The sequence below is a fragment of the Pyrgilauda ruficollis genome, unplaced genomic scaffold (assembly GCF_017590135.1).
Source record: "Pyrgilauda ruficollis isolate IOZ18807 unplaced genomic scaffold, ASM1759013v1 scaffold49, whole genome shotgun sequence".
Taxonomy (NCBI): Eukaryota; Metazoa; Chordata; class Aves; order Passeriformes; family Passeridae; genus Pyrgilauda; species Pyrgilauda ruficollis.
The window spans coordinates 3,627,194-3,651,958 of record NW_024526488.1 but is presented as its reverse complement, the minus strand read 5'-3'; the positions used below and the strand labels follow the sequence as shown (position 1 = coordinate 3,651,958).

General features: G+C 40.6%; 1 protein-coding gene across 13 annotated transcripts in view; it reads right to left on the bottom strand.

The window, feature by feature from the left end:
• The window catches only part of RC3H1 (ring finger and CCCH-type domains 1), a 61,098-nt gene extending 36,334 nt beyond the window's left edge, over positions 1–24,764 (bottom strand). For 8 of the 13 annotated variants that reach the window (XM_041479537.1, XM_041479541.1, XM_041479546.1 and 5 more), the window contains exons 1-2: positions 24,571–24,763; positions 1,678–2,043 (exon numbers count right to left, since the gene is read on the bottom strand). In XM_041479537.1, the coding sequence (XP_041335471.1) occupies positions 1,678–1,908 (231 nt within the window). In that variant the 5' untranslated portion in view covers positions 1,909–2,043; positions 24,571–24,763. Of the gene's footprint in view, positions 1–1,677; positions 2,044–5,810; positions 6,099–7,492; positions 7,646–24,570 lie in introns of those variants that run through there. The other 5 variants (XM_041479543.1, XM_041479547.1, XM_041479538.1 and 2 more) reach the window with 5 other exon arrangements.
• Between the last annotated feature and the right edge of the window lies 1 nt (position 24,765).

The following is a 24,765-nucleotide window of genomic DNA, read 5'->3' as shown; positions in this document are numbered from 1 at the left end:
AAAAAGGGAGCACAAAATGATGTCATTAGTGCAAAGTCAGAACCTAATGTCCAGAGTGCTCTCAAGACAACACTAGACTATAAAACCTTTCTTCATACCTCACACACATGGATAAAATGTGGGTAACTCTGGCTGGCTAACTAGTAAAACCAGAAAAAAATTCTCAGTTACCTATACAGAGCAGAGAGGATTTGCATCCCCTTCCACAGAATCTTGTTTTTATAAAAATTTAAATTCTGTCAGAGGTCAAATTGAAGCTATCGTACAGCTTCTCATAAAGCTTAACAAGTGCACACAAAACAACCAAAAAATACCAGGGGAAGACATTTACCACAAATGTGCACATTCAGATCCAACTGGAAATATTCAAGAAACTTGAAGAGAGAAAGAGAAATGTAACTTTTTTTAATGACATCAGCCATAGATTTCATATTGCTTGGAAGCTCTTCAAAGATGGCAGCGTATCACAGAAATGGAAGTGCACAATCTCACTGCTCCCTCCTGCAGAGCAGGATGAGTCACTTAGCACAGCCAGAAACACCATTTGATTTTGAGCTTCTGAAATAATCTCTATGCCATACACCATGAAAGAAAAAGAACAAATTAGCCATATTACTTGATAAACTAAGAAGCGGCAAAAGCACACCTGGACCTGTAAGTCACAGTACCTAATAAAAAGCAACATAAGAGCATCTCTCTTTCTTCCACACCTTTTACAGCTCTTCCACAATTCTTTCTTTTTTCCCAAACTACAAATCTCATGAAGTTTCTGCTGTGTTTAATTTCACTTATCCCAGACATTGGAGCAGTACAAAATAAAGCAGTAACCCCTTTATGGGGACTGATCCCATTGACATTTTCATTCTTCACCCGTAAGTTAGACAGGATTATCCCTCCCCTCCTAAGACCACAATCCTGTCCAGAAGCCTTGGAAGGTGTGGGTCACAGGGAGCTACCTGAGACCTAACATCAATAAGCTTTTGCCAGCTTAGTCTGTGCTGCAACTGGACAGGGTGATCCTGCTTTCCACACATCCCTGCCCTTTGTTGAGGCTGTTGTCAGTCCCAATGCCACTCATCCCCATCGTATCACTACGTCAACTGACCTCACCAGTACCCATTCCAGCAAAAAAGGGAGTCTCAAACAGGCTTCCCCCCATCACCAATATGGATTTAGAGTAAAATGTCATCTCAGAAAGTTGTATTCCCATGGTTTCAAATAAGGCTGTATAAAGGCTGCTACCAGAGATCTGTCCCACATCCTTTACACACCCCTCCTGCTTTAGGGACAATCAAACACAGGTTTCACAGGGTGAATATAGTAAAGTACATAGCCTACCACAGAAAAATGTCTTCCCACAAAATAAGTTCACTGATCAAGCTCATCCTTTTGGCAGAGCATGCTACGTAGGAGCTGAGGAAGAAAGAAGGAAACACACCAAACCTGTTCTGGTGACAGCCCACGGAATTAGGTGTAACAAAAGTCATGGTCAGCAGCAGAATAAAGATTTAAACTGTTGATCCAGGCACCTTTACTATTTCTTGCAGACATCTACAAGAGGTAGATGCCTTCTCTTCACATCATTAAGACAATATCATACTCTTTATTATTCCTGACTTGTCCTCCCAAAAGAAGGAAAATACTGAAACAGATTAAAAAAAAAAAAAGCAGGGATACCTGAGCACCCACAAGTTGCAGCAAGGCTGAGTTCACAGGAAGGAGTTCAATGTCTGTGTTGATAGTGGTCTGGTCAAAGGGACATGCCTTACGGTGGAGCTTGTTGAGGCACATCTTGCAGACAGTGTGGCCACAGCCCAAGCTGATGGGCTTCCGGATCGTTTCGTCGAAAGTCTGTGTGCAAATCGGGCAGGAGAGAAAATCCGTCCATTGTGGAGCTTGTACAGGCATTGCTTCAGGAGTTAATTGACAAGACAAAAACCTAAAGCACAGATTCCACTGGAATCAAAATTTTGCAAAAAAGTCTGTTTGGTTTTAAATATCTTCCGTAAGTACAGACAGTCTGCACATAGTGTGAAACATAACCTAGAAGAAAACAGAAACACAGAGTTAGCATTCTGTGCTAGAACAGGCACGTGAGCTCCTTTGTGCTAGGGAAGTACCACTCCTCGAGGTGTAGCTGAATTAACTCAGGACTGAGTCACGACTTGCTTTAATTCCAGCTAGTCTCTGGCTCTGGAAAAGCCAGTGTAAACCATTTCTGTGGTTACACAGTTTAAAATAAATCATGGAAGATAACTATCACATTGACGTTGTAAGACTAATTAGCATTTTCATTTTTATGTTCTCTCTTTATAAATGAGCAAATTGACATCAATAAAATGTGAATAAAAAAGACAATTCCACTAATCCACTTTTGTACAATATCTACTGTACAAAATAATTAAATATTTAAATAATTTTGCTTAGACAAGGCTTCATCCAAAGCCTCTATCACAAGCAACCTTTCTTTAGAGTCCAGTGGGCTCTGGATTGGCACACAGTGACTGCCGAAGCCTCGAGGGGGACAGGATGAATGGCTCAGGGTCAGTCAGACACTGTGCAATGCAGCTCTCACACCTCACCCCGTGATACTGTGGGCTGCTACTCCAGCACCTTCACACAAACTCACATGTACTGAGCTCTGTGGCACCACATGGACACACCTCAGTTACCCTGGGTATCTGCATGCACTGCTGCTGGAATTCAGCACTGTTAACTTGCCTTCTGTCTGCCATCCAAGCACCTCCATCCTTCAAAAACTGGACCACCACTTTGAGTAGTCATTTATGACTGGATGACTGACAACTGTTCCTTAACTGTTCCTTTTGTAACCCCAATTTATACCATTCACTGCCTGCCTAGAGATTATATTGATAGAGAAAGCAAAATCTTTACTCTGTTGAGAGACCACACTGAAACTACAATAGAAGAAAAGCTGGGAAGTATTTATTATTTGGTACTTTCAAATCAAAATACTAAGAAGATCAAATGTTCTCATTATAAGGGAATGGAAGATAAGACATCGCTTTGGGACAGAAAAAAAGCAGAACTCATAGGAGAGAAATGTATAAGAATAGATGGATCACGTGATATGAAAAAAATCATTATAAAAAAAATTGGTAATAAAATAATTTATGACGTCTGGCTTACTTTCACCAGTGGAATTTGAAAAAAAAAAGTGCAAGTAACTGATTCATAAACAATTTTTCTAAATCAAGGAGCAAAATGACAACAAAAACGCCACCCCACCACCCATATATATTAGTTTCCCTTTTCCACACACTACTGCCTTCAGTTTCCAACCAAGGACTGCACACTTGCTAGTGTCTGTTCTGACAGGAAGTTCTTCCATAAGCAAAACAGCAATGTTTTATCAGATCTTAAGCTTAAAAAATGCTTACAATTAAAACGCAAATTCTAAAGGCAAAGAGAGAAATTTTATATCAGGACACGTGCAATTCAGAGTCAAGACATTTCAAAACATTTAAAAACAATGAAGTGTTACTAGTTAGGCTTTTAGCTGAGTTTCATCAAACACCTAACCTTAGCTCTAAAGCTAATGAAAAGGAGTTGTACTATGATGATCCCTTTGAGTCACTTCCAACTCAGGATGCTTTATGATTCTAGGGAAAAAATAACTATTTCTCTCTTCAAAAGACAATATACAACGCCTCTGGTTTCCAGCCAATAAGGCATCAACAAAAAAAGTCAGTATTACCCAGGCAGAGTGGCACAAGGAAGAGGCACCACATGTGGTTCACGCTGCCACCAGCATTGCACAACAAGATGTCAAGGTTGTTCAGGGCTCCCCCTTTCAAAATACCTCTTTAATGGCAACTCAGCCATTTTCTTCCATCTTGTCAGCATAGGCTCAAATAATTCTTATTACTTATTAATGTATCACCATAACCCAAATGAAATCTTCTATACTTTTAAGTTACTACACTGAGAGATGATATCCGAAACCATTCAGCAAATTTACTTCCAAGCCTTCCCCGGCTACCTGCCCTCTTATATACTGACTAAACTTTGGTAACAAGCATTCAAGCCAGAACTATCCTTTCTAAACCAAATCCGCAACAGAAATCACCCAGAAACTCCATAGAAATCCTTCTACAAAGAGCAGTACACAGCTTGGTAAATCTGCTGTATGTATGGCTGTACTATGAAATATCCTTTGGGAATCAAAATTTAAGAGCTGAATCATAGTTCTTCCTTTTGACCACACTGCTATTAGAGTATCTAGCAAAAATTTCCCAGACTCCTCTGCAATTCAGAAACAAACTGAGCAGTCTATTTAAAACAAATTATTAGCCAAGCATTCAGGAAAAGAAGTTTTCTACTAACTGAGGAGACTTAAAACCAGAAGCTAACATGAAGCTGTACCATCAAGTCTAGAAAGCAGATGTGAACATGGAGATGCCACTATCCCAAGCTGTGAACTGGAAGGAAGGAGTTGAATGCAACTTGAACGTTAGTTAACTAATTTAAAAAAAAAACAATAAACAGAGCCGTGTTGTTGTTACCTGTAACTCTGGCATAATGAAACAGGTCATATTTATTTACAAATTCAAGAGTTGAAAGAGAAGTTTGGGGAGTCTGGAGATGAAGGAACTAATTAGTGGCATCCATGATCCCCTGTCAAGACAGGTCTCCAAAGGCTGGGGAACAAGGGAAGCAAAGCTCATACATAAGCAGAGAGACTCTACAGTGTCTGAGCTTGTGTCCTGGTGCCTAAATGCCAAAAGAAGGCCACTGACAATAGAACATACAGCTGTGAGAAACCTCAGAAAGTCACCTATTTCAGCAATCTAGCTGCTGCAGATGGCTCAGTGATGTGATGCAGCCAACCTTTTCCCCACAGAAAAGAATAGCTGTTGAACAATGAGCCCTGTGCTTCTAAAGAACCTCCACAGCAGATCAGCACAAACCTGTGGAAATCCCTCTGATCCCACACAAGACAGGAATGGCATCACAGGGACTGAGCATTCACAAGCCACATGCACCAACCAAGTACTGCTGGTGCCACAGCTTGCCACAAACGTGGTCCTGTTTTACCCCCAGATCAACCTTTGCCCAAGGGAGCGGAGCCAAGCACTGAGATACACTGTAAATCTCTTCCAGGCACAAAGACTTAGACATGCGAAGCTGCTGAAGATACCTGTGCCTTGTATCAAGGTTTGTGACTCACTATGCCCTTAGAAGTAACTGGAAAAAACCAGTCCTAACTTCAAAGAGCTACTTTGAACGGGAGACATTACAAATGGCAATAAAACAGTGGAAAGAAGACAGTTTCACTACCACTGTCTGCTATTGGAATCATCACCACTACAGAAAGAGAACGCTTTGAACATGTACAGTAGGAAAAGTATATTCACTTTTATAGTACAATGCTTTTTAAAAAATGTTTATCTTCAGCATTACACCAGAGGTAAGCAAATAATAAAGAATGCAAAAAATTACAATAGACATAACTATTTAAATAGCCCACTTCCCCATAATATTACATTTTCAACCCACACTCAATTCACTAAGTCTTTCACACTCAATAGCTTCCAACACTGTAAAATGTATATTCATACACACTTCTTGGTGCATGATTAAAGAAAATAGACATGACACAATCAAAGAAAGCAAAAAACTAAAAAGTTAAAACTAAAACTAAAAAATTACATCTTTTTATCTCCCATAAATTGGAAGACAAAAAGGTGTAATTAAGAATGAAGATGCCCCAAGGCAGAGCTTGAATCCTACACTGAAACCAGAGACTGACTGAATTTGTTATTTCTGAGTTTGAAAATATAAAGTACCTGTATGCAAGTGTCATCCTCCTGTTTACCCCTGCATAAGCTTTTACCCACATCTAGAACCACCTGGAAAAATTTCTCCTCTCTTCTGGGCCTCCCAGCCCCCAAAAAAATCCTTGAAATTCCATCCTTCAAAGCAGACTGGAAATGTCACACTGTAATCAGATCGGTGACCTGTCTCCTCTGGGACCCTGCCAGTGCTTCAGAGAAAGACACGATTATTCCATAAACCACTGGAACAACCACTGCATCCTTACTCTGCTGGACTACAATGCAGAGGCTGACGTAGCCTCATGTCCGAGCTGTGTTGTGTCTGTGGCGACCAGAGTCTTCCACATGTTCTCTGCAGATTCAGCTCTTGACAAAAAGACGCTTGTGAAACGCAGAACAGTCTGTACCAACATGCACTGGCATCAAGTTTCACACACAATGACACACAGGAAAACTCCTCTGCTTTCAGTTTGAATTAAGTGCACTCTGAGGGAGTCCTTCGGTGCAGGTTCCAAGCACACCCCAAATTCTCTCACAAACATGTTATTTGGACCCAGCACGCTCTTGCACGGACACATCACATGTTGTTTCATCACTACCAGTTGGCAGTGCTCTCTCCCAGCAGCAGTCCACACTAAGTCATGTCACAGTTTAAGCAGATGACTCAGCATACCTAAAGGGGCACCCTTGGCTCAGCTCCTGCCAATTCAGTAGATACAGCTCTTGAGAGCATTACTCCCTCCTGAGTTTTATGCATTCCCACAGCATTTCATTACCCAAACAGCATCATCACCTTGACCAGAATTCGGTTAAGCTGAAGCTGTTTCATTTTTGCTGAGTATTACTCTTGGCTAAACCAAGCGGAGCTTCCTGTCGCAGTTACCAGTGAACACAAGTAAAGCCTATTTAGTGCTAAGCTTAACACTACAGCAGCTCCTCAGAGCCAAAACAAACTCAGGCTTGCCAACTGAACTGCTCATGCAGATACAACTCTTGAGTAATCATTATTTATTCTAATAGAGAAAACACCATTTCATTAATTCTTTTAAAGACTCTTACTCCTTGATAATAACTTACACTTTTCTGAGAAAAAGTAACTTTTCTAAGAAAAAGTAACCACTTCTCTCTTCTGTGAGACTGGTTGTCTGGTACATTAACTACTTCAAAACCTCTGACACTTGGAAATTAAAAATAAATCAACAGCCTGAGTTAAATTAATAGACAACAGTAAAACAATTCCTAACTCATAAGGATTACCAGATACCCATAGTACAAGTCTAGCCAGCAGCTGAACCGCCTCCATTCTTGTCTAGTGCCAAACAGACAAATTTTTGCCAGTGTTTCACAGAACCTTTTTGTTTTCTACTCCGGTGGGCTCATTGTAAGAAACAATATTTCTGAGGACACTTAAGTAGCTTTCTTCTTCTCCCTAAGGAAATACTTTAAAAAGTCCTGAATATCATTTTAGGGAAAAAGTAACCTGACAACCTGTGGGAAACCCTGACCAGCTAAAAGTAATGTATTTTTCTTACAAGCACCCTGTACTGCCAACTTCACGGTTCACAGAAAAGGGTAAATCACACTAGCTATGTTTTCCACATCCAGTTCCACAGAAAAACCTCTGAAAAATTTTAAAGAGAGGGGAAGTCCATACCTGACCAAAGAAGAGAAGGTAGAAGAAAAAAGCTTCTTACCTCTGCCTGGCAAGCTCCATGAACAACACATACCATAAGGCCAGAAGAGTATATGTATATGCGACCGATTCGGGGTTTTTTTCCCCTTCCTGTTTGCTCTCTCCAAGTCCCCAGTAAACTCCGCTGGCAGCAAGGGCCCGACTTCCTCATTCCTGCTCCACGCATGCGTGCTGCCAGCACACACCCAGCACCACCGAACGCTGCCCACAGCACGGAGCCGCAGCGAAGAAATCCCCACCCAACACCACAACCTGCAAAGTCTCGACGTAATGCGGATTCCAGCCCTTCCTTCAAAGCGTTAGCTGGCTTTAGGGTAATAAAGCTCTCAAAAAAAGAAGCAAAGATAAAATCATGAACATCATCAAAACTATGTCCCAAAGTAACCGAAGCTCACCTAATCAGATTCAAGATCTACTTTCTTTTCTCCTCCGTAATTTTTGACTGAAAACAAGGGGAGAAATTTATATAATTTCAGGCAAAAATCTCTTACTTGGTCGAGTCAGTTCAGTACTTTAGGAAAATGGGGTCAGTTAAGGACAAGATGTTATTTCTTATTTGAAGCTTCCTGCCTAGTAACAACACAAAGAAAACAAGAAAACCAAACCATCAACATCACAACTCTACCATAGGACCTCCCCAATAAGTTCTGAAAGCAATTTACAATGATTTAAGCTTCCCAACATCCTGTGAGGCAAGACCTCATGTCTTCCTACACAAAAAAAACTGGTGAATGAAGTTATTTATATGGTGTTTAACAGGAAAAACATGGAATGAAACCTGATATATCGTTTTCTTGACCCCTATTCTCACCCAACCACCATTAGGGTCATGAACATTAAAAGACAACACGTGTAGACAAAATTTAAATGTTCTTGCTCAATCCCTCCAAAATATAAAACCTGCATGTGAATAAAATAATAAATTTTCAGGGAAGATATACAGAACCAGCTGGTTGATATTATACATCCCTTACAACTTATTTAAAAGAGGAAATTATATATATATACATATCTCTAAATAGCAAAACGGTTTTATGATCTACCATCTAGAAAATTTTTTGTACCAGTAGGTGATAAAGTCTAGGGAGTTAATAGCAGACAACAGCTCTACAACATATTCCTTTCACTTCAAATTACAAGTTCTTGCGTTTGTCAATGAAAACTCTAACAGTAACACAATGATTAAACCAGTATTTAAAAAATAAAAAAAAAACCCCAAACAGATTAATAGAAGAAAGGCAGAAGGCACTTCAAAAATCCACAGCAGTTTTCAGGACAGGGACTTGAGTTCAATGGGTCAAATCCTCGAGAGCTCTCCACCCTGCTGCCAAGGAGGCAAGCTAATAGTTTGCTCTTCCCAGAGAAAACACATGTTTGAAAAAAGCCATGGCAAAGATAAAGACAAGCTTTTAGAAGTCTTTGGATTCAAGGGTGCAGACAGATATCACCTCTCAGTGTCAGCTAGAGAAGCCACTACTCTTTCTTTCTCATTCCTTCCTAAGATATTCCAGCTGGACCAGCTGCATAGCTGTCCAAGCTGAAGTTTTAAACATAGATTTTTATTAATAAACACAGGTAGGCAGAAATGTGGGTGGACAGCAATTACACAACCAAGACCTCATTTTAACTAAAGGCAACAAATCAGCCACACAAACAGCTTGTCTAATCCCAAGTAGTAGACTTGAGGAGGGGAAAGCAATTGAAGTGAGTAGTGCTCTGGATCACTGAGACCAGTATCATTCTTTTCCATGCAGGAATAATCTACAGTTACCTGACAACTACTACTTACTACAGGCATCTGGTAGATGGAAATGAAAAGTTGAGGAAAGGAGAGGGTTATCTTGGTGTCACTGCAATGCCTTTATCCTTCCTTAGTCATGAATCATTGAGAAGACCCAGCACAACTCAATGAAAAAGAAAGCATTGAAAAAACCAATCTAACAAAAAGGTATAAAGTGCTGCTCGCCACCCACTCAGAAACAGCTTTTCTCCCCACTTAATTCAGCAGCTCTAGTTCTGCTTTGATGTCAGTGACACTCCAGCTACAATAACATTACAACTGCAAAGTCAAACAATGAGACAGAAGGCAGACTTATAGTCTGGCTGGAGATATTGGTCAAAATCTGTTCAAAAAAGCCCTCTAACTTATAATACAACCTTTAATTATTATCCCCCACCCCTGGCTCCCCAGCAAACTTATGTAAGAATACTGTCTCCAAAAGGAAAAAAATAATCCAGAAATGTTTCTTTTTTTGTAGTGTACTGTGAAAATATTACTGAAATTTTTTTATTTGATAAACTTACAAGGCAAGAATCGAGCAATAGTCTGAACTTCCTCCCCACCTTCTTCCCACTTCCCCAACCAAGTGTTGGCATTATACTTGTCACTCTATTTATTTTTTTTTTCAAACTGACTGACAGACTTAAAAAAACCAAACCTTATATGACAAAAATTCCAGGTGCAGTAGTAAGGAGATGCTGAAATATACTGTAAGAGCAGTGTTAAGTAAATAGAAATGCTACTGCCCAGCATAGGCAATAAAAGGCTTCTATTGCATTGTTGTTGAAAGTGTAAAATGGAAATGCAGAATCCCATTTTATGAAGAACTCCATAGGTATTCAGAAAACATTTTCAGTGTCCACCTGATAACTTAAGTCTCAGGACTTCTTTATAGTGTTTTCTTCTTGCTTCTCATTTCTCTGATTGGGAGATGGCTTTTCTTGTAACTGTAGATGCTACCCTCATTTTAAATATAGATGTCAAATAGCTTCACGTTAATAACATATAATAACTGCTGTTTACACAACTACTCTCTAATAAAGCTTCAGTTATTCTATTTACCTTCAAAGCAATTTATTTTGGAAGACTGCATCTAAACATAAAAAAAATCTTTTAATAAAAGCAGAAAGTCAGCAGCAGTGAAAACTAATGAATTTCTTAACAAAACTACCAATGTAGTTGCTTGCTTGCCTGCCTGTTTAATGTATGAGTTCATTTTAAACATCATCATCACAATAAGGGGTTTTTATTTCTATGTTTCATACAAAGCTACCTTTAGACTACTGCAATGTTATTTCAAAAAGCAATGGAGCACCTCATTTTCGTGGCACATATATTTTATCATAGTGAGAGTTCACAGTGACAAAGAATTTTTTTTTCACCCTCTGAGCCTTATTGTATTTGTATCCATTACACTGTTCTCTCAAAGATTTTGATACAGAATTATTGAACTATATCAGCTTCAATAAATCAGATCCTCTACTTCATGCTGTTCAGTCAAGCATGTGATATCGTTTCTGCATTAAGATGAAAGGGTATGGCACCATCAGCTTCAGAGAAAAGATGCTCATTTACAAACAACATGTACAGCAAAACACTTTTGTGCCCACTACAACACAGCAGTTTTACCAAAAAGTTGAGGAAGGCAGCTTGAGGAGTTGCTAAGAGAAGATAATCCAGGTTGTCCTCATTTCTCTCCCAGACCAGTCAAGTCTAGCTGCTAAGAGAATTGTTAAACATTAATTAAACAAGTGCCCCTGTGGCCAAGAAGGCCAAAGGTATTCTGGGATGCATTAGGAAGAGCATTGCCAGCTCTTCCAGGGCTGATCCTACCCCTCTGCTCAGCCCTAGTGAGACACATCGGGAATGCTGCATCCAGGTCTGGGCTACTCAGGACAGGAGAGACCTGGAGCTCCTGCAGCAAGTCCAGGAGAGGCTGAGGAGATGAGGAAGAGCGTGGAGCAGCTCTCTCGAGGGACCTGTGGCTGTTCAGCCTCAAGAGCAGACCCAGCTGAGAGGGGCCCTCATCCCCTTGGTCCCTGTCTGCAGGGAGGGCTCAGAGCAAGGACCAGGCTCTGCTCCCTGGGCCCAGCAATGGGACAAGAGACCATGGGCAGAAATGGATGCCCAAGGAAGAACTTCTTTCCTGTGCAGTGAGCAAGCACTGGAACGGAGACCAGAGAGGCTGTGCAGTCTCTCACTTGGAGGTATTCCAGACCTGTCAGGACACAATCCTGTGCCATGTGCTCTGGAATGACCCTGCTTGAGCAGAGAGGTGGGACCTGATCACCCACTGTGGTGTCTTCCAACCTGATCCATTCTGATTCTCTGAAAATACCCAACTGTAAACAAAGAGCAAATCACAGCCACTACCTACAAGCATGATACTTCAAATGAGATTTAGCACAGCAGCAACAGAATGTCATCTCTCCAAAAAACTAATATGAGCTAACCACCTTAGCATTATGTGGATCCAAGCATTCAGACTCATATTTGCATTCTACAACTAAGGAAGACAGATACTGAAACTTCATCTATTTGGCGTTTCCAGTGCATTTTCAGACACAGGCTTAGAGCAGGGCAAGTTTAAGCTACTTCACAGAAAGTACTCTCCATGCTCATGCTTCACTTCTGCTAAGGACCTAAGCCTATCCAAATCAAATTCTCTTCCTTCTTACATTCGCTTCTAAAAGGTTACAAAAGATGTTCCAGATCTGTTAAATGGTTAAGAAGTTCTGGTAACAAGGGAAAAAATGTGGGAAGCACAGAAGAAGGAACTTCAAGGCAGACACTTTTAGCATCAGTAGACTTGTCAAGTTCTTAGGTGTAGTTTCACAAGCAGCTTATTTGGGCACAACCAGGGCAACACAGACTCTTAATGCATTTCTCCATTAATGGAAGCTGTCTTGAAAGTACTGATTAAATTGTAACTAGCTACCTAAATGCTATTCAGCAATCCTAACAGTAAGGATGACTACACTCACAGCTTGGAATGATGAGAGTAGGTGAAATGGAATAAGGAATATGAGCAATAATTTGCGGAATTGTTACATTATATTAAATCCACAACAAAATTATCTAGTTTCAAAAACAATGCTAGATTTAAGCAATGCTTAATGGTGCAAGTTATGCAAATACAGTCAAAGGCATCCTTTCAGCTCACTGCAGTAACAGCACCGAGCAAAGTACTGTTCAGAGAATGCTCTAGCAGTCCAAACTCACATCAGCTTACCACCCCTAGAAACTAACTGCAAATAAGGAAGCAATTGTAAATGCTACAATAGTTGATACAAAAATAGCTTACAGGGCCAAATCAAAACCAGATATACTTCTTTGTTGAGTCCTGTAATAGGTTCACTTGCAATAATAGCAGAAATATTACTCATCTGTGAAACGTATGTTCGTTATCTTATTCTACCTGTTTTCATGACAGACTGCAATTGTGTTCTAATAACACAGCCTAATCTACACTACAGCTCTGGAGTCATCCAAGGTCAAGAGGCAGCTGTGGCAGAAATGGCACTGAGCCTGGAGAATTTCAACTCTCTTGTTAACAATTGCATAAATAAAAAATTAGCTAGTCAACACACTATACAAGATTTTCTTCACAATTCTAACAGATTTGATGTAAAAATCCAAACAATATTCAGCACTGACAAGCCTGCTCAAGACTTTTAGGCAGTGTTAAATTACCATTCACACAGGGCTTAAAGTCTTTAAGTAGCAGCAGGAGAGGTCACACAACTGTTGCTGAAAAGCAGGTTAATTCAGGTACGTCTGACTCAGAATGTAATTGAGCCTCACTTGCTTTAAATGATACTGGCAGCCGGTGATTCAATTTGTAGCACTGCTAAAAAAAGCAGTTCCAGAGGCCAAAAACAGCCTGGGGCAAGGTACTCCTTTTGAATTAGACTTTTCAGGCAACCTTCAATTACATGAAAAAAATCCCATCCTTAAATATTTTGCAGCCTTCGTGTCAGTCTCAACTTCTAGATTTATAAAAATAGAGTATTTTCTTTACAGCTTGACAACATCATTAGAAGTTGTGTTAGTGTAACACAACCTGGCTTTTAGTGGGGGTGGAGGAAGCCACAGAGGTTGCTTCTGAAATAGAAGCTCCTCGAAATTTCTACTATGCCCAGCAGAGCCAATTCCTAAAGGCTCTGATGATGGACATATTGGCTGGCCCAATTAGGAAGTTAGCAACGCCTCTGTGATGAGATATTTAAAAAGAAAAAAGGGAACTCAATTCCTCTTTCTTTTGCCTCTCTGAGGGGTGGTGAGGGGGGCCACCAGGCCCCTTCCCTGTGTGGCCACTGGGGCCATGCTGCTGGGGGGACCATCCTGGCAGCAGGAGCAGCCACACAGCTGAGTCCACATGGCTGGGGCCAGCGAAGGGAGCAGCCGCGCAGCCAGGACCGCGTGGTCAAAATCGGTGCAGCGCCACACGACCGCTGCCATTTTGGTGTGGCTCACAATGAACTTAACTTGCTTAGCTGCTTTTAGCCAGCCAGGCTGAGAGCAGAAGGGCAGAAGCGGCAGCAGCAGCTTTTCTTTTTCGGCACCCCACATGGGAGAGGTGCTGAGTGGAGCCGATGGCCAGCACAGCTGACACAGTACCAGCCAGCAGGGACCATGTGACCAGCAGCGAGAGGCATGGCAAGCAATTCCCGGTGCACTCCCTGGATGGAATCAACCTTTGAGCGCTGCAGAACTCTATAAAAACTTTACAGCTGATAGAATTTGAGAACAAAGGAACCTACGGACACCAACTCTCTCCCAAGTCATAAAAAAGGAAAAGGTGAAGACATGCAAGGAGAACAACATGGCGATACTAATGTCGGTGGAAAGGAGGGAGGTGGAGGAGGAGGTGCTCCAGGCATCGAGCTGAGATTCTTCTGCAAGCTATGGTGAGGACTATAACACAACAAACTGTTTCCCAGTAGTTCATGAAGTGCATGAGGAAGATGCAGAATTCACCCACAATCCGTGGAAAAAAAAGCTGCTCACACCAGAGCGTGTGGATGCTGAAAAGCTGTAATCTAGTGAGAAACTTGAAGAGAGACAGAGAGAACTCTTGCTGCCAGAGACAGAGGACCCTTGCTTTTATACTAGAACAGCTCATCCTTAAACACTACACACCACAAACTAAGTGGCCCACGAGAAACAGTTGTGGGAAGACTGCTTTGCCCATGGGAGGGACTCATACTGCAGCACGTTGGGCAGGACTGCTACTCGTGAAAATCAGAACCACGTTTGAAAAGTTCACAGAGAACAGTCTCCCATGGGAAGGACCCTCAGCATAACAGAAGAGACTCCTTCCCCTAAACAAACTACAGAAAAGACTTTTAGAACTGACAACCTGACTATAAACCTCATGTTTTGTCTCCTTGTGCTGTCAATGATGGGAAAAGAAGAGCTGTGGGGGTGAAGGTGTTCTAAAGGTTTATTTTAGTTCTCATTATCCTCTTTTAATTCCGTTAATAAATTTTTCTTTATACCTTTTAATTTTTGAGCCTGTTTTGCCCTTAGAATTTTTTATCCTAATCCTTATCTCACCCCATGAGCCTTTTAGTTGCTCTTTCCCCCCTCTTCTGCTCAACTATAGCAGAGGAGAAAAAGTGAATAGTTTTTTTGGGTGGTTTTTTTTTGTGGGTACTGGCTTCTAGCCAATGTCAAATCCATCACAAAATTACCCACAGTTTTAGTGAGTGGTAACAAAAGGCTCAAGTCTCAGTGTTTCCATTAAACACCTACTCTTAAACCAGTAACAAACATTTCAAGCTTAACCACAAAAATGAAAGCTGTTGCCTTATATTTCTTTTTTAATAGCACAAACAACATAAGATAGTCATGTGTAAGAGAAAAAACCCAACCCCCAACATCTCAATGATCTTCCTACCAGTAATGGATAAGAAGTTTGTTTATTTATTTTTCACAGGAGCCTGAATTCAACTGGGAAAAATAATATCCTACATCCTCTTATGAAGAGATTCTGTATTATAACCCTAGTTAGAGAAATTTAAAGTTAGCTAACTTGAAAATCATTCAAACAAGAAGGCAAAATGCAACAATCCTGGGAGTAATCTATTAAAAATCCAGTGCCAATTTGATGAATTTTGCTGCTCATGACTAGTAAGTTCTCCTCCAAACAGGCAATGTTGTCTTTTAAAAGAAAGTCCTCTTACTTACTGCTTACTTTGCATGAGACTTATTCTAAATGGAGCAGTCCACAAAGAATTTTTCTCATTCCCAGTCTTCAAAGATATATTCATCTCTATTCATCTCTCTACATATTACAACTATACTATTGCAGTATCAGCAACCAGAAGGATGTAAAATAAAAAAATACATGGGATACAATCTCACAAACTACTGCCAGAGTTGTGTTACTAAAAAGTACAGAGATCTCCACGGCATGCTGAACCAGCTTAACTCTTTAAAAGCAAAGGGTAAACTTGCACTAATGAACTTTATCCACAGAAACTGAGACTTCACTCAAGGAAAACTAAGATACTGGACTAGATAAGGCTTATCTATAAACTGGGAAATAAGCAAGGGCTTTTTCTCCCTTTGGTCCTCTCCTGGAGAAGGACAAGCCACATTTTTACTTATCAGGTGAATGAATACCTGTGTTACTCACAGGAAGACACTGTAGAAGGTTGGGTTTTGTTGGTTTTTTTTTTTTTTTTCAAATTAGATTTTAGTTAAAATATACCTGTGACTATTTTAATACCTGGTGAGTAATCCTGACTCCACACCCCTACCCTCCCCTGAAGTGCCTAATGTGACAGCCACATCATCACATCCTCAAATGCCAACACCAAGGATTTCTGTGGGAGCCTTTCCTCCTGGTATGTCCTGAAATCACCCACACCATGGCCAAGCTTTAATTTGACAGAGCTCTTGTTCTGTTCTCAACCGGTCTAGTCAATCTAAAAACTCACACAAAAACTGCTGTGAGCACAGAATTCTCTTCAGAAATACACCCACAGACATCCCTATCCCGCCCCTGAGTGCTATTTTGTTAGAAGCATTTGACAGAAAAGTTCCACTGAGAAAGGAGTGACCAGAAAAGCTTACTACAGATCTCTGCTGAAGTCATGTAAATCCTCAGATTTACAGAAAATCAGGAGGGAAATATTGCATTTCTATGAACTACAGTGCAGACGTTGACACTTAGGTTATTCTGCCTTGACTGATGAATTTCCAATACTCCTGGTAAATGAATGAATGCTAAAAGAAAAAAAAATACTTAAAGCTACTTTCCAGTGTTGATACCATCTTATTAGTCCTATTTTTATTTTTTCCTTTTTGCAAATGCTACAGAAATGAGAAAGAACATCATGCATTAAGGACAAATTAAAATTTTGCCAAGTTTCCTCCCACTAAGAATATATTCTGCAAAGATCACACTGCTCAGAGAGAAGATTAAGTCTTAAGTCTAGTAATAATTAGAGAAATGGGGTAAATTTAGTGTAACTTAAGGAATTTATTTTGATTGGCAACCAGCTGGGCTGTGCCTTTTTGCTTCCCAGTTAAGGTGTTTGAGAGCTTTGTGCACAGCCTTTCACTTTATTATTTTAATAAAAATTAGAAGTATCTTACACTCCAACAGGACTTTCATGCCTACAGGCAGGTCACCACTAAAATGCTAAGCAGCATCACTGAAGGGAAAACTGAAAAGCTCAGTTTCCCAATGCATTTTGGCACGAGTTAGAACTTGGTTATTCCACATACCTCCACTCTCATACTGTTATCAACAGGGAACCTCTTCTAAAAAAAGAGATGATTTAGAGGGTTTCCAAACACACCCAACCCTTACTTTGAGCACCTTTTCTGTGCACTGAAATTATTCATGTCCCTGAAGATTCTTAACACAAATGCATCCTTAAAATGGAATAAAATGTTCAGGAGACAAAACCAGATGGAATCAAAGTGAGATGTCTTCAAACCAAGAAATGGCTTTGTAAAAACTACAAAACAGTGGACAAGCAGCATTAAAAGGTAGCAAGAATGAGGTATATTCAGCTAGCATGATTTATTACAGCACACAAGTACAGGAAATTAACAATCCACACACAGGTTAGAAAGTCCAGAAGACAATCCTGCCGGCTCACATCTCTTCAGTAGATTCTGACAATAGCTGGCAACAAACAGTTACATTTTAAATAGTCTGGTCTACTCCAAACAACCAAAGTTTAAGCAATTCTCACTGCCCTGAATAACATTTTCTTTCCACTGTTATGATTCACTTACAAAGAAGTTACAGTGTCAACCTTCTATCCATAAATCCTGGTTTAAACAATGAAGACTAAAATTCAATTTGACTATAGGTTTTTGCAGCACTAATAAGGTCTCCTTTTTAATTAATTCTACAGGAGGCCTTCTAACACAATTAAATGGCAGAATGACTCATAAAACAGGAAGGACAGCCTGAGTGCCTTTGGTTTAACTAACTCAGTCCATCTCATCAGGCCAGTTTAGCCTAACTTATTTTTATCTTTCTCCACGTCTCCCTTCAAATTTACAACAACAAGGTAGTCACAATGCTCCCTAACTTCTCATCAGTTCCAGAGGAAGCAGTGATGTTTCAACAGTCCTCAGTAAATTCTAAGAACAAAGGTTGCTCCATTATCCAAACCACCTATTCTGCAATTCTGAACTATAAAGCAATGAAACTAAGAGGCAATAAGCCATCTCTCTTACCTGCATTAGCTGGCTGAATTGATGAGTGGCTCAGAGCAGAACAAAGTTAAATGAAAAAAAAAAAATAGAAGAAAAATAGGGAAAACCAAAGAATGAAAGATCATTAAAGAGAACAGGAGACGTAAAGACAACATGCATCCAGGAAAAAAAAAAAGTACTACAAAGAAAACAGAGCACTTTAGCAAGCAAAGAGATAAAGGCTCCTTAGAGAAAAGTTATTTCAAGTCTGGAAAGGTACATCAGAGAGTGTTATTTCCTTGTAATTGCTTTACTAATTTATGAGACTTTGCCCTGTTCTCATCTATTTTTGATCCAAAATCCACATCCCTTCAAAGCAAGCAAGACCAAGAATTACTGTCCTTCAGAGCTGCTAAATAAGAGCACGCCATTTTCCAGCTTCCAAAACTTTCTGGATTTTGTCTACCCTTACAATAATTAACAACAATGCAGGTGCTAGTGACAATTTCTGCATGATAATAAACAGCTATTTATCAAGATCTTTCCAATGTGATTAATTAGTTCATTAGGGGACTGGTGATTTGGTATGAAGCCCCTGAGACATGTCTAGAACCAACTTCCCAGATGCTATGTTAAACAAACAATTGCTGCAGCAGAACTCAAGAAACACATATGCAACATCATACATAGCTGTGAAGATTTTTTATTTGTAGAGGGTTGGGGCTGAGATTTGCTTCACAATTCCTGCTCTTCCTTCCATACACAGATTGTAAAGCAGGACAGCATGTTGTTATTTCCTATGTCCTCAAACCATCTCAATCTGTGGCACAAAACCCAAGCTTGATTTTTGTACAATGAAATAGGAATTTTAAATTGTGACACACTACAAACAGAGATGATTGCTTCACTGGATTCATAAGCAGATTTTTCAAGATTTCATTAGCCTAATGATCACTTATAAAGGCAGGGGAACTTTTTCTACTAAGCCTCCCAGAGAACAGTTTATATCCAGAAAGGTGAGATTTAATTATCATTAGGCCTGCATAACTGCCAGAATCATTAATGGTCATTAAATAATGTTTATGCAACATGCCACAACTGAGGAATGCCACATAAGCTAATCAAACTCACTTTCTACAATTTGCTTTACAATTTGGTTTCCATTAATTTCAAGGTCTCTCCTTCAGTTCTTGCATCTTAGCACAGAATTGAAAAAAAAAACCAAACCACACAGGACAAAACACTTTATCTTGCTGTACTGTGAGTGGCTGGATAATAAAGCCCTAACAGTTCCATTTGTTGTTCTAACATCAAATAGCACCTCAAGGACTTCCATTCTGAAGTGGTAACAAAAGGAATGGAGGTGGAAGGAGAACAAGATGAAAGAATATGACTTACAGGAAAAGTAAGTCAACAGTAACAGTTTTATTTCAGTCACTTTTCAAGGGCATTTATATTACACAGTGACTGTAGTAAGACACAGAGAAGTTACTAATTCAAACAGAGTTGCTACAGAAAGTGAAGAGTGCCATGTCATTACGAGAAACGTTTACTCTAAAAACAAAGCACAGAGAAAGTTAAATGCTACCAAACACCAGGAGCGTTCCACAGAACTTGGTCCATTAACAAGCAGGTAATTAAGACCATCCTCCGTGGCGTGAATTTCAATTAATTCCCTTTGTAATACCTTTCCTGAACCTTACTCATTTTGCCCTAAAGAGAGCACTTAATTTTGAGCTGGGGACCAACACTGGCTGACACAATTTATCAAAAATATTTAGTTGCAAGTCTCTGAAAACCTCCAATTCACAGCAAAGAGGTGAGATTCCTGCCACTCTAGTAGATATCTCCTTCCTAGCAAGGAAGTTAAAAGTTGTAGTTGAAAACCCTTCCAACTTGCTCACTATCTGAACTAAAGTAAGTGCTCAAAATGAGTTCAGGAGAAAGTGCTGAGAAGACCTTTAGATCCAAGCTATAAACACTCCTGCTCCCATCAGCTAATCAACCAGCATTTTGTTAACAACAGGTTTAAAAGCAACCATACCTCAACTTTCAAAGCTTATCCTCACAGGGTCTAGTAAACACGGAAGCATCCTGAAAAATAATTACATTTGGAATGTCCAGATTTTTATTTAAGATTAACAGCCTGCTTTGAAAGAGTATTTAATTAGACACTTTAAAAACACCTATTAAACTGGAACAATAGAGAGATGAGACCAACCAGACTTTTCACATTAAAACAAAAAACAAACTAAAAGAAATAAGGAACCACCTGCGAGATCTCATTTTCCCAGCCTAGCACACTTCAGCTACACCAAACACTTTGATTCTTTAGTTCTCTTGTACCTGAAATAGTCCTGTCTCAGATCAATATAATATGCACACCACAAACACCAGAAAATCAGTAATTGAAAATGAATACTTCAAAAAGTGGTTTTGCAAGCAATCTGTAGTGAGAGGGGTCTATTCAGCAAGAGGCAAGAACAACATGTCCTTATGGTGGTTTTAGTGACCATGGCTGGAAGGCATAACTGTCAATAAATCCTCCCGCTTCTGTAATACTGAATTCCAGACTCACCACAGTGTTCCCTGACACAAACACTCTCTTCTGTGTTCTTTGTATCAAATTACATGGCAACTCTGTCACAATCTATGTGAAGCAAGTGAAAGATCTGCTCCTCCAGCAACACTTCCACAACTTTTCAGTTTAACTGCGTATCTTCCATTTTTATGTAGCAGAAAAAGAAAAAAATAATCCTTTTGTGCGTCAAAACAACCCTCTTGTCTCCCCTCTCCTCCTCACATCTCTCTCTCTCATACAAAGATTTTTGTCCACATTCCTACAAATGTCTTCATTCTAACAAGGTAGCTTACATTGTAGCTTACATAGGCCTTTACCTACTTTGTACAATCAAGTGATAAAGAGAGATCTTATTCTCCATGTAATTTTTAGGATTCATAAAATACTCTTTTTTTTTTTTTTTCCTGGGGAAGAAAAGGTAACCTAGCACGTGGGGCAGAAGTTTTCATGTAAAAGCCTGCGCAGGATGCCCAGGCCCTTTCGTAAATGCATATATGCCCTGATGCATACGAGAAGTCATCTCTATCCACTGGAAGTTTCCCTTAGACCCCCTGCAGCTGCCTTCCTTCTCATTCCATTAGAAAGTCATCTCAATGTGAGGCCAGCACACCCATCATACCTGCATGAAACACCCCTCTACACTTTCTAACACAGAGCAGTGCACAACTGATACTGCCCCTGACAACACACATTTACAGTAAATTATTTAGAATTCTTGCTATTTCTATCACCAAAATCTCTTTCTTCTCCAGCTGATAGCACCAAATATGATGCTACCATGCAGTAAAAGGAAAGCTGTTTCCTCAAGCACTCTAACCAGAAATTATTTTTATATCAGAAAAATCTATTTATAATAAGCCATCAGGACTTTTGCACCTTCTTGCCCATTAACCCATTTCCACAAATAAAAAGCTTCATTAGGAAATCAGTTAGCCTGTGGAAATCTAATACCATTTCAATTTTAACCATACTGGTAATGAAGAAAATGAGACTGATGTAAAAAGTAATTATCAAGAGACATACTTCTGCAGCAAAACAAGTGGTCAGCCTCAGTGATGGGAACTGCACCTAATTCTGGGCACACTGTGGAACCTGTGCTCAGAAAGGAAAGTAATATAACATAAGTAAACATTTGTGGTTTTCTTTCTCAGCTAGCAGAGTCCCTAGACTTCATTACTGTAACAGAGCCTCCATGGAATCTTGAAGGTCACACTGAAATTTCAGTTGGTGCAGTGTGTTTATATAATAATCTTTCACAATAGCAGAATATTATATCTTTATTCCTGCATGATAATGGTTTCCCATTTGTTACCTAGTACAGTCCAAGACATTAACTTCAAACTACTAATTCCCCTATGTTTTATCTGCCTTGTACTTTGAGTCAGAGATTTGTTTTTTCTGGCCCACCAGCCAATGTTACTTGGGATGCTCCAGCAAACAACCTGATTTACTGGGTGTGGGAAAAACCACCACAAACCCACACAGACTTTCATCTGCAAAATGATTCCATGAATCCATGGTGGGAGAGGATTTTTAAACAATGAGTAGGCTTTGCAAAAAAATACAAAGTTTTATAAAGGTCACCTGCTTAAAAGATACCTTATAGTGGCTTCTGCATCACTGTTCTGAGATTCCTGGGAAGTTTGGGAACCTACATGCAGGTGAGTTCTTTCCTTCTAATTCAGCTTTACATGTCATACCATTGGAAAGCTATGACTCCACAAGTTCTTTCAAATAGCTGAAACATTTTTTTTTCCCCGGGTATCCAACATGTAAACTGTAATTCTTGGTGCAGAATAAAAAAAAAAAAAAGAAAAAAAAGATAATTATCCTTCATATCACTACATATTTCCTAAGTATCATGAAACAACCTTTTACAGCACTAGTTAAGAGACAGAGACCCTAATTAAATGGGATGTCCATTTTTGTCATCACTACAAAAGCTAGCCAGCATCAGTGCCACCCAAGACTTCTGAACCCCATACAAAGTAATTAAAGCATTATTTTAATATATACTCACTGAATCTCAACTTCTGTGAAGCTTAATTCAACAAGATTGATAATGGCTCCACCCAGATTGCTGGTGAATCATTGGCAACACGTCAGAAGTTTCCAAAAGCATTCCTGCTCATTTCTCTTCAGCTTGAGCATGAGCACTTTTATATAATAATACATGCCTCAAGATGCCCCTAAATTAAACTGTGTGATATTAATGTCTGCAATTTCCAGATTCATATGTTCATCTGTTCACTGGAACATTAGATTTTAAATTATCAGTACACAACAATCCCATCAGAAATTTCTAAAATATTTCGCTTTAAACTAAGCTAGTTTGGATACAAAACTGACCAAAAAAACCTCACAAAAACAAACAACAAAACACCAGAAACCATACAAGTTACTTCCCACTTATGTCAATGAAGGTTCCTGCTGCTCATAAGTGATTGACAAACTCAAGTCTCTGGTTGTCAAAACAGACTGCTCTGATGGTACCTGCCTTTCTAAATTCCCCTCCAAGCAGCCTGTCAAGCTGTCTGCTTTGACAGATCCTTTTCTAGGACAGGAAGGCAAAGCCACAAGCTATCACTGGGAAAGGAAAACGTGCCTGATAACGTCTGCTTCTATTTATGTTAGTGGGAACCATAACTTCATTATCAACCTTGTGTATCAATGCACTGAAGAAAGCCATGGAGCTCCTGGTGAAGCTTAGAAACCGGCAATAATGTGCCAACTGCTCCTGAACACAGGTTATTTATACAGCCATGAAGTCCCACATTAGCTTCATTGACTTCAAACGCAGCAATACAGACATTTATAGCTGACAAAATTAACCACCTCCACATCCTCATAAGCCTGAAAGAAGTAAGAAAATGCAAGTTTAGGAATACATTAACTTCTGCCTTAGAGTATTCCTGTATTATCTCACAATTCTATAACCAAATAACGTGAATAGAGTATAAATACTGCATTTATCTTCCAGCAGAGTCATTAAATGACAGCATTGCTACACCAGTTACAATGATTAAAGCAGCTCGGCTGCAATCCAGGTTACTTTGAACCTTTTAATTATTTTTGCACATTTTTAATTTTTTCCCCCACTTCAGCCATTTTCAATATGGCAAAAAATCCACAGAAAACCGTAGCTTCTGCTGGAGGAACAAATGATTTGTCACGCATACTTGACTAAAATGTATAAAAATAAGATATACACTCTGGACAAAAAGGCGTGCAGAGGTAAACAAAACATTCCCAGTTCCTAGGGGAAAAAACCAAAGCCTGCATCAGTTCCCTGCTTTAAAACAAGACAGACCTCACAATGGCTTTTGAAGACAAAACCTGACACCAGGACATTCCCAACCATCAAAGCAAATTAAATCCCAGCTACACCAACACCGCACCCCCGGCATGAAACCCTACCCACTCTGTGGGTGTAATCCAACAGCCAAAACAATGCCAGGGTGGAAAAACTAGTGCAAGTCAGGGAGATCCTGTGCGGCTTCACCATCGTTTGTCCCCATGCAGCGGCAGCCGCGGCCACCTCGCTCTTCCCTCAGGCACGACAGACAAAAGAGCCACAACCCAGGGCGGAGAGGTGTCCCGGGGACGGGTAGGGCTCTATCATTAATTTCCCTCCGTCTCTGCTGTTCAACGCGACAGAGGGACGAATTTTCTCAAGGAGAGGCAGGCAGAGCCCCTGGAAAAAACAACAGGCAGAGGGGGCACACAAAAGCCGCCTGTCCCTCGGCCGCCGCAGCCTGAGGCGATGCCGCCTCTCCCCACCCCCAGCCGGACCCAGTCGCTCTCCGCCTCCCCCCCATCGGGCACAGCGAACCGCGGTCCCTCCCCGCCTGCCCGAGGCGTTCGGAAATCGAGCCCGGCAGGAGCCTGAGGCCCGGCGAGGCACAAAGTCACGGAATTGTTAGAAGTAGAAAGCACCTCTGGAGACCATCTCGTCCCAGCGCCCGCCCCTCCGCCTCCTTTCTCGGCAAGGCGGGCAGAGCTCTCCCGCCCTATTGTTCCCCGCACCCCGCGGCGGAGGCAGCGCACTCACCACGCGGGCCGGGCTTCCTGCAGCGCCCACCGGCCCCCTCAGCTCCGGCACACCGGGGCTGCCACAGCGCCCTGCTGCTGCTCCTCCAGTAGTACACGCGGGCCCCGGGGCAGCGCCGCCATCGCCCGCCGCCGCCCCGCTGCCACTCCGGCAGCGGCCATCTTGTGCGTCGACTGCTTCTCTCACCGCCCACCT